Genomic DNA, 13,898 nt, shown 5'->3' with positions numbered 1-13,898 from the left:
CAAGTTTGACATTTTCATTACTTTCTGCTTTAGTTTGTGAATAAAGAGTGACTTTTCACTGTGTGAAGTTTGATCCTGGGGCCTGCACACACACTTCTGGACCCATTGTAGAGAGTGAATATAACTGCAAGCTATGCCATTTTTAAAAGCATCAGTCAGCTTTTCCAATGGATGTAGACTGACTCATTATGTTATAAATTATATCACATTATTCACTTTTTTTAGATTTTACAGTGGAATTCAATTTACTTTGAAACTGCTGAATAATAAATGTTCTCACCTTAAACATCAGCTTTTTTTTTTTTACTGGAAGACCACTTCCAAGAAAATGACATGCAAAACTCTTCCCTTTTTCCATTGCATTTCAAAAAACTGTGGCTGATTGAGACAGATCCTGTCAGAAGTTTTAAAATTATGCATGAAATGGCTAAAAAGTGGTATCTTCCTCAAGTAAAGTCATTTCCACTGAACCTGCTAAAAGGATGTTACTTCAGCTGACAAAGTCGGAATGAGGTTTGGCAGTGACAAGCAAAGACTGCCTGCCTTCATTTTGCAGCTATCTTACTTTAAGCTCTCAAGAGACCAAACCTGACCTACTTTAACTGTATGCCTGTTTGGAAAACAAATACTGAATACCAAAATTACTTTTTTTAGCACAAATCTTTGTCCTCACCACACAACTTGTAGTATAAGGTAAAAAAAAAATAAAAAAAAAATAAACCAAATTGTTTTAAGTCCCCTTTCGAAAGTGGATTGCTCCCTTCAGATAGGGTGTCTGACTTTAAGTATCTTGGTGTCTTGTTCATGAATGATGGTAGTATGGAGAAGGAGATGGATCGACTGACTATGGCCTCATCTGCAGAAATGCAGGCGCTTCTGTGGTTTGTCTTAGAGCTGGCCCAAAAAGTTTAAGTTCTCAATTTATCACTCTGGCTTCAAGTCTCACCCTCATAACTTCACAAATAGTCTTGATATTGACTAAGATTGGAAGAAAATGTGCTTCCTCCATAGGAGCCATACAGGCACTCATTCTCTGCGTCAAGATAGGTCAGTTAAGGTTGTTCAGGCATCTGATCACCATGCATTCTGCCAGTCTCAGTTTGGAGGTTTACAGTTTGGAGGTTTATGCAGTGGGAAAACCTGACACAGGGGCCCGTTCTAGCCTGGAGTGTGTCCTTGTATAGAGGGATGTGTGTTTTTTTTTTCACCCTATTGCACCTATTTTATAATGTAAAGCACTTTGAACTGCCCCGTTGCTTGAATGTGCTTGACTTGACTTTACCTTTTCCTGATGCTCCCTCTAGCTTCATTTCAGCTGGAAATGTCTGTTTGTGGTCAACATATACTCAATAACACTTATTATTGTACATATTTTTTTTGTGTATGACTGAATGCTGCTCCGACAAAAAGCAACATTTTCAACATTCCCATATGTAATTTGTGTTAAATTCAGTAAGGGTCACCAAACCCCAGTTGTGATTGCATGTCTATAGTCTTGCTGTTAATCTTTGGTTGGCTTGTCTCACTTTGGGACATGTGTATGTTAGCTCAACACACGTGCAAGTCAAGCGTCTTATACTTGTAACCTGTTGAAGCAGCAGAGCACAACAGCCAGGTCAGGAAGCTGTTTTGCTTTTTCGCATGGCTGCTGTGAAGGCTCAGAGTTTGAAACATTTTCCTGGGAGCCCACATTCTTGCAGCAACAAAAAAGCTCATTATCGAATGCTGTTGTATGGCGTTTCTGGAATGTTGACCAAACAGAAAAGAGAAAAAAAAAATATGTGATACAACCTGAATTGAAAAGTGTACCCTGAAACTAAAGCAAACTGAGCTGTGGATTTTGTGAAATATTGCACCTCTATTCCCTCTCCATTGTATTGTGAAATTTTGAGGTTAGATATCCACTTCAAGTCAACCTGCAATGGCAAAATTTAGCTTTAAATAGTATACATATTGTAAGTACTCTGGTCAAGTAAGTCAAAATCCTTTTCATCAGAGCTGTTAAATGTCTATGTACTTTTCTAAACCTAACATAAAGAGGTGTCTACTTTTCTCTTCAGGATATCTCCAAGGTTCAGAGAATTGTTTCCTCCAGTAAATCACCCATGAACATCAGGGAAATAAGAAGAGAGAGTGTTGGAGTTAAAGAGTGCCAGATGGAAAAGGTGAGCTTTTGGAGTAATTAATGGTAATGGTCTATTTGACCACAGGCCTTGTATTCATGAGCTCCATCTTTTCATGAAATTCAAGCACCTTCATCAGAAATCAGATCAACCAATTTACTTCAAGTGCCTTCATTAGGGTTAGCAAATTGGCCAAATTGGCTAACTTACAAGATCTTTAGCAAGTTTCACCTTGGTGATGAAATTCTTTCAAACTGTTAAAGATTAATTACGGTAGATTTTTTTTTTCTTTTTTTTTTGCATATGGTTGAAAAGTAATACAACCTTCTAGGTGTTGTATTTTTTCATTAAATAGACTTATTTTTTGTGCATTATTTAGAGATGGCATTGTGGACGTACTTTGACTTTGAATGTATTTATTCAGGACCATAAACAAGGACATTAATCTCATCAGAAAAGAGATGCACTGCACTAGATTTAGTTACTGGCTGATTTCCATCTGTAGTCCTTAAGATAGACAAAAAAATATATATATATAACATATAAACACAATATAAATACACAATACATGAAAGGATGTAAAAAACAAAAGCTCTAACCTCATAATCATAGTTGACATTATCAGAACTGTAAATGTAGTCCTGAAGTGAGCCATGCACTCAATCTTTTTCTAATGAGCAGTTTATTTTGCCTTGGGGAAAAGGATGTTCATCGTTTTACAGTTTGTCATGAGAAAAATCCATTTTTTATATGCTTATTATTTGATTATGGGTCCTGCTGCACCAGCTTTTGTTGTCTTCCTCTTGAACAGTGCCTGTCACTGTGGAGAAAATAAGACCGTCGCATGTTTAAATGACATGTTTTAAGTCTACTCCCACACAGCCTCTCTTAATTAAACAAAGAAAAAAAGTCACAATCATTGTTTTATTTGGAATAACCCTGTTTGGGAATAATTGGGTTTGCACTCTGGTCAGTATGTTCCCTGATAATCCAGAGAAATCTTTTTATAACCAGCATCAAAAAGTTATAAGCGCTCTTCTTTTGTCAATAGTCCTTGCATTTGTTCTTTAAACTTGACAGGAGTCCCCTTCTGTATATTCATTGGGCACAATTAAAAGGGCAGGCACCTACCTGTGTAACATCTTACAGCTGAAAATGACTGTCAGAGTTACAATCAAGCTGTGATGTAACAAAATTGGCATGGGCAAGACCGTGTGAAGGTCCAGATCTTCAAAAGAATACTAGAAAATGTGCTTTATTGAAATCAAAATAAATCTAGAACAGTTAATAGATCTGCTTACCCTGCCAGATTAGGTAATTAGAGTGAAAAGGTTTCCCACAGTGGAGAAGGGGAAACCTCACAGACCTATGGCCATTGATGCATTATTTGACCAGTCAGGCTTTTGTGTTAGATTGGCCTGGGAGAAGCCATTGCTCAGTAAAAGACACATGAGAGACCACTGGGAATTTGACAATAGCCAGCTGAACACCTCTCAGACTGTGAGGCAAAATTCTCGTTTCTGATGAAACAAAGATTGAACTATTTGTCCACAATTCCCTACACTGTGTGTAGAGGAAAGAAAGCTGCAGATATAATACTATCCCTACAGTCAAACACAAGTGCTGTAAAGTTGTTTCTATTTTCCTTTTATAACTGAGCTTGGAAAATAATAATAATGCAATAAAATATAGCCCTGTTAAACAAGAAAGATGAATTTAGATTCCTTTAGATTATGTCCTTCACTTCTTATTTGTTTTGTTTTAATTTTAATAAAGAGAATATACATTTGTCCATTTGTATTTTGTAATTAGCAACAACCTTTTTTTTTTAAACTGAAGACATTGACTGCTGTAAAATCAATTATTTGTAGATTTAATTTTAGATTTCCAACAGATTGACTACTTGCTTAAATTAAAGTTCTATCTGGTGAAAGAAAAATCAATCAGTGTTTATGATTGCTAAAACATTTTGCTCACTGACATGGCTGAGCTCACGTCATTAGTTTTTAATCTAAACAGAAAGATGATACAATCACTATCTGCAATGTACTTGTGTGCTCTTGCTTTTCTCTAATAGACCGCAGGTGAATGCTTCCAGAATCAGACGGATGGATCAGCCCCAGAAAGCAAAAGCCTACCAGACATTCAGGTATGCTGTGCAATACTTCATCTGTCATTACTTTCATAGAAAACTTGGCTAATTATTAATTACAGAGACTATTTTATGCTTTGGGTTAATTTACTGCATCATTGAGTAGCCTAGTCAGTGCATTTTTTTATAATTGCTATTTAAAGAGGAGAGATGGTAATTTGTGGCTATTATATTGCATATCCTCCATATTTAGGCTGTTGGCTATTTACATCATAACCTTTATAGGACATGACGATGATATTATCATAAAAATTGTAAAGAGAAGGACCCAAATGTAGAGACAAGACATCAGACAAGTTGTTCCAAAATTAAACTGCTTAGACAAGAAAAACAAATCAAAAACTCAAAGTCCTGGGAGAACTTGAACAAGAAAACATGAACCAGGAAACATGCTGGATGTAACAGTAGGGTTTGATGAGATGAGAGATGTTGAAGCTGGAGAGTTGATTACTGACAAGGAGCAGGTGGTTGATTATAAACCAGGTGTAGCTGTGAGGGAAGGCAAGTAACTGAAGTGAGATGAGATGAAATGGGAGAAATGGCTGACAGAACACAAAAGGAATGTGGGAGTAGAAGTTAAATACCAAAATAAAGCAAAACACAAAAATATAATTCCAAAGATCAAAAATTCCAATTAAACTCAATTTGAAAGACTTCTTTAAGAAAGACAACCTAAACGTAGCTAGCAGGATGACTACATAACTGATGACAACCGCTAATCAAAAGATACTGAAATAAAAGAAGAAACACCACCTACATCATATTGCTAAGAAAAGGCAACCAATCCAGTCAAATCCAACACTCAGTGTGTCAGTGACATCTATGCAGTGTGATTTTCAATGGTCTGCCAAATTCTATGCATAGTTGTCTCTGTCAATCTAGTATTGAACTGAGTCACACCTGTTTGGCAGATGGCAAAACAATGCATCTCATTTTAAATGCAGTGCAATACGTTGTAACTGAGCAACTGTCTCCCATTCCAAGTGGCAGAAGTCCATATTTAGAACACACATGCCTAGAATTCAAGAACATTTTGACACAGTTCCAATGGACACATTTGACTTTGTTGGTTTGATTTATAGTAGAAAACATGTTTTTTTTTTGTTGTTGTTTTTTTTTTTGTCTTCATGTCATGGGAGCCTGGGTAGTCGATGTGGAGAAAGAGATGTTATTTTATGTGATGCAGAAGCATAAACGAGTCAGTCTACATGAAGTGATTCTGTTTTGTTTATCTTTTTTAGTATAAGTCAAAAACAACATCCAAAGAAATATCTATTCATTAAAAGTCTAATTTTGCCAAATATAAATGCCTACATCTTTTTGCAAAAGTGATGCGTAACATCTTCCCCTGCTTTCCAAACCTTTCCATTGTTTCCTTTATTGCATGGGAAATTTTTCAAATTGGCTTACCACAGCAAGCCTACAATCAACTCCTTCCCCACATCCCTCATTCACAGCCCTTTTGCCATTCAGGGTGTAGTAAACAATGTGATTAGTCGTAATTTGCATTCCGGTCCCTGCGGATCAATCTGCATCAAGGCGCTCTTCGTTTCAGTCAGTCTACCTTCATTATGTGTCCTCATGTTCAATTTATGAGACTGAAAACTTGAGAGGCTCCTAGCTTGATGTGAAGATGTTCTTTGAAGGGTGGACAAAGAAAAATGTCATAGTGTGACTCGGGACTAGATAAAATTGAGTGAATTTTAGTCTTAAGATCCACATAAACTACTTGCCATTCTTACTAATAAAAATTCTGATAATTTTTTTCAGTTTGAGAAGAGTTTTATTCTGCATGAATTGCCTGTAAGGATACATGTGTTATTGGCTTGAACAATAAAATGCCTTCAGTCTTTTGCAGTAAAATGTATTACCCATTTAATGGGTTGGAATTTGAGAGTCTTAACATTTTCCTAGCATTTGTCAGCAGTTCCTTATCTCAGAAACATTATGTCACTTTCCCAAAATAATGGCCTAAGTCTAAAAAAATAATCACCACCTCATTTTTGCAAGATTATTTAAGAGGGGAAAAAAACAAACAAAAAAAACACTTTTGGCGTCACCTTATTTTGTGATGATAACTTCGGAAGTAACTTTGCGCTTTTTACTTCCAAATTGATTTAAATCTTTGGTAACTAAAATGCATTTTGTTGTGATTTTACAGATTTTAGACTTTAGAAGACTATAAAGAAGAAGGGCCTGCTTGTGAAGCGAAAAGAGAAAACAAAGTTTCATTTTCTTTATTCATCAATACCAGTCTGTAAATTGAAGCATGTATCTGAGTTAAGACCCCTTCACTCTGCCTCCAGCTATACTCATATTATCTCTATCTAAGATTCGGTATAATTAACTGCATCCAGAAGAACTCCAAGTTATTTCTGTCCAGATTTAGTTACTCAGAAGTAACTAAATCACAAGTCAGGACGTGCAAAGGACCTTTGTAATAAATGGAGGATTACTTTCCAGCAAGGGAACAACCCTAAACATACAGGCAGAGCAGAAGTGACAAAACTGCAAGTTTGTAGTTGTGCAAAGGTGATAGAGAAACACCCAAAATACTTGTAGCTGCAATTGCAGCAAAAGTTAGCTCTATAAATATGTTTACTTATGGGGCAAAAAATAAATGCACAATTCACATTCCAGATTTTTTTTTTACTTTCACATCACCGTTATGTGCTGCTTTGTGTTGCATAAATGTAATGAAGCTGTAATCATCAAAGGGTTATGAATACTTTTGTACAAGCCACACTCGATGTGGATTTGCAGTGTATTTATTTTATGAATAAATGAAAAAAGCTACTTATACGCCGGTGTGGTTGGGGGAGTTTTACTGCTGATAAATGAGACATATAGAGAAAAAGGAAATACCAAAGCACACAGGGCTGTTTGTTGTCAGGAATCCTCATAACTAAGTGAAATGCCCAATTTTCCAATACAATTATGTGATAATTAAATGTACTTTTTTTTTCTTTGTTTTTCTGTTTAGCTTGTATCATTTGGTAGGATCTATACTACTCATTTTTGTTTGCCATTTTTCTGGCACTTTGTTTCAAGATGAACATTTAATCTATAGTCTACTGCCAAGCAGAGCTGTGTGTAACTCTGTTTCTTAGCAGTCAGCAAGCCTCAAGGCATTCTCTGAAGTGACACTGGTGAGCACTAAACAGATGCTTGGAGGATTTTCTTTTTCAGAGTCTATGTGTCATCTCTGTCACTGCCAAAGATGACTTAAATTATTAAAATGGAAGAGAAGGCTGCTCTTGATCCTGAACTCGAATCACAAAAATATAAAGATTCAGTTTTAATGCGTTGTGAACGATGGACACAAATTGGAGAAACACATGTTTTCAAAGTGACTTATTTTATTTGTAATGTTTAGATGTTACATCCGTTAATAAGAACTTTGAGTTCTGTTCACTAATGCACAGCATGAGTAGTGACCTCTTTTTTCAGTCAACCAGATTAAGTCCATGCATAACTGCATCTTTAGATTAAAACCCTGCAACAGAATTAACACTATTTTGTGCAAGTTTTATGATTTTTCATAGCACACCAGGAAAACAACTATAACATGAAGACCTAACACAATTGCACATCATCAGCTTGGAAGTTTGCCTCCATCCTGCACTAAGAGGGTGTGATGGTTAAATTGGGTGCACAGCATTCACACACACAAGCAGCAAACAATAAAATAAAAAAATAAAAAAACGGAGCAGCCAGAGTTTCCACATCAATAATTTATGGGTGAAACACTTCTCACCATCCACATTAAAGTACACAGCATTGCACAAACTGTTATTTATCTAAGGAAGCCATTCACCAAAAGGAGACGATACCACTGGCCTTGATGTGGAGCTGCGAGAGAGATCAGTCCCTATATGCTGCCTATCAATGCAAGCTCTAAAATGCATACTTCAAAAAAACAATTAATATCAGAGAGCCTGAATTAATATTTAAAAACTGCTTTACATTTCAGAAATATTTAAATTTCCATTGTACTGCTGAACATGGCAAAATTAGGGAAGCAAAGAGAAATAAATCTAACAGCCCATGCTATAATTTACATTAGGTAAAGCAGTGTAAGGTTCAGTAAATTGTTTTACAATGCAAGACTTATAAATGACATAGATTCAGTGCACACAGAGTGATATATTTCAGGTATTGCTTTAGTGCTGATGGTTTTGGCTTATAGCTAAAGAAAATTCTAAACTGTGTTTCTCAGAAAATTTTAACATGAGACCAATATTAAAATATATGTATATATATATTTTTTTACACAGAAATTCCGACTTACTGAAATGTATATAAATGTACTGCACAATACAGACATTCAATACTTGGACAGGGTTGGATTTGCATGAATTACTGTAGTGCATCAGCCTCTGGGACTCCTGAAGTGTCGAAGAAGTCCAGGTTGCTTTAATAGCTCACTTACATTTTCAGGTTTGGTGCCTTTCATCTTCCTCTTCGCAATACCACGTAGATTATTTTTGGGGTTCAGGTCAGTTTGCTGGGGAATTTAGTACAGTGAACATGTGGCTATCAAAGCACATATGAAGGTATGAAGTATTTTCTGTCTTAATGCTCCCCAAATCATCATTTCCTATAGAAACTTTATACTTAATACCAAGCAGATTGGGTCCTGTGCCTCTCGAATCTTCCTCTGGATCTCTTCATTTACAAATTAATTAACACTTGAAATATACAAAACTTTGAGTAATGTGACTGTATAATTCACTAAGTACATTCAGTTCAGTCTTTACGATACTAGAAAAATAAAATGTCTTTGCTACTCTAATTTTCAAGATACAATTATAGGAAACCTGCTAAAATGCCCTGTTAGCTCATGTGTCCTCATAGGTTTGGGGCACTGATCAATAGCGTTTTGATTCCATCAAATGAAAATGTAATGTCTAAGCAGAAGCTACTCAAACAGAATTACAGATTCGTATATATACATAAGAAAGGTTGATAGGGAATCAGACTAATTAAAGCATCTATTGCGTTCATTATTAATTTCTTCCTATTTTTTTAAATAAATGCAATTGTGTAATTCACATCCTACAGACCTTCAGGAACAGCTTTACTGCAGCATTTTCTTCTCTGTCTCTTTCTCCCTCTCATACTCGCTCACCGTCTATCAAGAAGAGAGTGCTTTCTGTTGGTTTGCTTCCATGCAGTAAGCCAACAAAACAACTCCTAACAAGCACAATAAAATAGTTAAATAATTTTATTTACCTGGTGTTTAGTTAAGAGTAACTAAATGGAAAACCAGACATTACAAAACATCATCAAGTTTTTAAAGGGATCCACAACTGGTTGAACCCGTTGTAATTTCAGTATTAACTAAAAAAAAATGCTGTTTGTGGTACGCCAAAACTCATAATTACTCCACAAATGTGTATCTTTTGTTATATTTTTCACCCATAGAGGTCGCCATTTTTTCACCGATGGGTTGATGATGCATAACGTTCCATTCTGTACTGGAATCTACAGAGTAAACATAGGAAGGCTAACTCTATCTTAGTAGTTTATCATATCATGTTTGCCTGGTGTCAATTTAGACAATTCCACAATGTGTCACCATTTTTAATATATTTATATATAATATATGGTGCCAATGGTGCATTTTTAATTGCACCATTGGCTGCAATTAAAAAAAAAAAAAGAAAAGAAAGGAAAAAGTGAGGCGAATCCGGATAATTTCCTCACATGAAAGAAAGAAGAGTGCAGTGCGAGAGACGGAGCGGAAAACAACTACCGAAGGACTTAATCTGTGCCCTCTACATTTATTGTACCAGCAAAACTGACAAAGACTTTTTGAGATGCTAACAGGAGCTATACCGTATATGGTACTGACACCACCGATCCGACTGGACCAAAGTAACCCTAAACAACTGCTGCCGAACTGACACAGAGCTACAGAATTACTTACCAGATCACACAGTCCGACCAGAGGTGCACGGTCATTCATTGTTTCATTTACGAAACTGAAGGCAGCAGCTGCAGCAAGTTCCTACGACCAACTCTGTCCTCTTCCTCCATTTGGTCCCCCTCATCATCATCACCTCCTGTGATTTCTACATTCCGGTCAATTTCAAAGAGCTTCGATTCAAATCGAAAAGGCTTAATAATGTTATGCATCACTGATTTGGCTGGAGGGAGGCAGTTGGACCACTACAAATCATTTACCCAGAATGCATTGCAGTGTGAATAACATGGCGATGTTCCTGTGACAATATTTTCTTAAAATTTATAACAACTAAATAACCTTCGGTATTATTACTGTATTGTTTTTACATCTAAATATATATTTCTCAAATAAAGTCTATTGTTACAACTAACCGTGGAACCTTTTAAGAAAATATCAAACAAATTCACCTTTAGATTTTCTCTTCTAATTTACCTAATTAGATACAGGTATGTGTTCGAAAGGTGCATGCTAACTTTTCTTATGTATTCTTCAAGTCAGGGTTTGAGGATGAATGGAAATCGAGCTGGTTCTGTTGTTTTTACTAGATGAAGTTGGCAAAAGATTTGTAGCCTCCAGTTTGGCAGCTGGTTTAGAGACTGTTCTCAGATTGTGAGCATTCCAGGCTTGCAATCAGGTCCAAAATATGAGTGTTATGTCTTCCTCCTGAAAATTTGTGAACAAATTTTAGGACAGCTTTTAGGAATCCATAACTACTTATTTGCTGTACAAAAGATCAGACCCATCTATGTCTGTGGCAATTATTCATCCTTACTTGTGAAATGATGAGTGTCTGTTTTGTTTTTGTTTTATGTCATCTAGGTTTTGTTTAACTTTATATAGATATAATTACCTAATACCCCACTACCTGAAGCTCTTTAAAAGAGATAAGATTGATTTCTTACCTTTAAGTTCCATCTTTAAAAAAATCATATCAAAAAAATGTTGATGGAGAGTCAAATATTTTATCAAAATAATGTTTTTTTTCTTTTCATCAGTTTGTTTTATAAGATGAACTAAAAGTTTACTGAAATGGCAAAAAACACAGATTTGTGCCCCTTTTCGCAAGAAAATTGTGGACAAATTATTTTTTTCATTTATGTAATTAAAGAGACAATCAGAGAAATCCAGTTTTGTAACAAGATTTGCCTTTTTGTAACATAATTTTGGTTTTCCTACTCTGTACATTGTTAAGGTTTGTTCTTTTCAGATGTTGAGGGTCTGATTTTGCTGCAGTTTGCTCCAGAATGTTTTGTAGTTGAATTCTGGCAGCAAAAAATACAAAAAAAAAAAACGACAATGTAATGTTCATGTCCTGTAAACATCAGGGTTGGATGTTTGTAATTGGTATGACTAGGTCATAACAAGAGCATTTCAGGACGATTCTAAGAATTCTGTTTACAGAAGAACATGCCTTTATTTTACAGGTCTGCTTTAACTTCTCTTCCACCTCACATTTTTGTAGCATGGAATTTCTAAATGATTTATCTCTGCAGCCTGATATGTTTTTTCCCCCTCATTCACAGTGTTCCAAGTCTTATTTAGAGGAGTCTGACTCTAGCTCTTTATCCTGTAATCAACACTATATTCACCTCTGTTCTGGAGAAGTGAATCATTTTTGTCTTTTCTAATGTAAACCGTTTTTTTCTTAACTCAACAGCAAAAGGACCAGGTGCAGAGTGAACAACTTGACACAAAGCTGTCACACGACAATAAGGATGCAGACGGCGAAAGCAGCAAAAAGACAAAGCTCCACGAATACAACTGAGCAGACGGCATGTCATCGCAGAGCAGCCTGCATCGCCTGGAGGATCTTTCTAAGAGCACACACTTGCGCACTGTTACAAGGAAAAACGTGCGCCCACACATTTTGACTTACACGCTTACTTTTTAAAATGCACACACACACACACACACACACACACACAAACATGACCAAACACACAAACAGCAAGACATATGCATATGAGCATTGTTAGAGAAAGCTGAGACACTGGAACTGTCAACAAATTTCAAACTGTCATCTGACAACCGTCATAGTAAAATGGCATGCGTTTAGATATTCTTTTCAAAGGTAGCAGTGGCACTGGTAACTTGTTTCATGATTGTTCATTTGTTGTTTAATTCTCTGAGTTTTATTATAAGTGAGGACACTGCTTTCTAAATGTGTGATCTTTCTAGAAATACCCTTTGCACTGGTGAGGTCTGACACTGTTTCCTGTGATAAGTATATCAATTGACGAAAAAAGTACGCCTATTATTATTACTACTACTACTACCCAACTTAGAATATTGTTTGTCACTCATTGTAGCAAGGTTAATTTACTCCACATTTTGAAATATAATGGCTCAAGTTGGCTGGCCAACTGTTCAACGTTTAATATTCAGCACTCTTTCTGCCTTTAACACTCCTGAGGCAAAGAGCCAAAGACTCACAATGGGTCGTCTCCCTGAGAATGTGCCATGCACTGAGTAGTAACTCCTAGCTACATGTATCTGTGTTATCTGACCTTCCTGTGTCCTTTAAATAAACTGTAATTTTCAGTAAATGTGTGAAGAATAAACGGTGATTTGTGGGAAAGAAACGAGTGAGCCTGTTTGTGATCCAAGAAATGAATCCTGGCTCAGGTTTTGCACACTCTGCATACTAACAGCATGTCATACTTTCTTGCATGCAGCTAAAGCGCTTGTATAGAAGGTGTCACCGCTTCTCCCAAAAGATAATGGTCTAACTGTGCAGCCTTCAGAGATATTTTCAAACAGAAATACAGAGTAATGATCCTAACAAAGTCAAGGAAATATTTTTTTTTTCAAAACATTTTAGAATGAATTGTTCCAGGAGTCTTCAAAGCCAGGCCTTGAGCTCTAGCATCCTATAACTTTTAGATGTGTCTAATTCAGAGTCAGGTCTCAAGCTTCTAATTAGGCATAGATAGGCATTTATACTCTAAGAACACAAGATGAAAGAAGTTCATGTTGAATTTGTGAATGAATCAGAACATTTTTGTTTTGTAATGACAGAATTAACATCTGTTTATTTCTGTCTTCATATTGTCTACTTATTACCCATAGAGCTATTTCCACACTAAATAGGGTTTCAAGAGTTGGAGAAATTTTAATGATAAGGAAACAATTTTCTAACTCTACATTTAAAACCTTTGTTCTCAGTGGTAAAGATGTTCACATTTAAGGTAGGTATTACAACATAATGAAAAAGACAAAGTCTAGTAGGTAAATAAATGACTGTAAAGTGCTTTTATTCAGATATTTTCAGCACTAAAATGTGCCTATTAAGATGAGGCTATAACTACAACATTAACAAATTGTTATGACATATAACATGCCAATGTCCTATCTGTATATAAATTGGGTTTATTTGTTTTGTAGAGTGCCGTTAAATTACATTTGTTGTAAATCAGGGCTTTGAAAATAAAATATTTTCAGTTGAATTGAACTGAAGTTTACTAAGAAATTTTTAGATTTTTTTCTTTATACTGTTAGTTTTTTAAATAACTTATGTTGTCATTGGTGACATTTGGAGGAGATACAGACCTAAATTGTTAAATATATTAAACCATACTTAACAATAGGGATCAGGTGATTTTCTAAATATTCATGCCATACTGGACTGAAATGTTTGCTGTAGGCTCATATG

The 13,898-nt window shown here is 35.7% G+C and overlaps 1 protein-coding gene and 1 long non-coding RNA gene across 2 annotated transcripts in view; both read left to right on the top strand.

Moving 5' to 3' along the window:
* The window catches only part of LOC103149710 (leucine zipper protein 2), a gene marked incomplete at its 5' end in the record, with an annotated part of 37,611 nt that extends 24,787 nt beyond the window's left edge, over positions 1-12,824 (top strand). Inside the window, 3 exons of the mRNA XM_007569012.2 lie at positions 2,061-2,165; positions 4,201-4,272; positions 11,904-12,824. Coding sequence (XP_007569074.2) covers positions 2,061-2,165; positions 4,201-4,272; positions 11,904-12,011 — 285 coding nt within the window. The remainder of the gene's footprint in view (positions 1-2,060; positions 2,166-4,200; positions 4,273-11,903) is intronic.
* LOC107838272 (uncharacterized) lies at positions 4,284-11,602 on the top strand. Its single transcript, XR_001664336.1, has 2 exons — positions 4,284-8,066; positions 8,407-11,602. It is a non-coding gene; the product is annotated as an uncharacterized LOC107838272 (long non-coding RNA).
* Positions 12,825-13,898: the final 1,074 nt, after the last annotated feature.

This window comes from Poecilia formosa, unplaced genomic scaffold, assembly GCF_000485575.1.
Source record: "Poecilia formosa unplaced genomic scaffold, Poecilia_formosa-5.1.2 Scaffold234, whole genome shotgun sequence".
Lineage (NCBI taxonomy): Eukaryota > Metazoa > Chordata > Actinopteri > Cyprinodontiformes > Poeciliidae > Poecilia > Poecilia formosa.
This window is presented reverse-complemented; position numbering and strand designations above follow the sequence as displayed.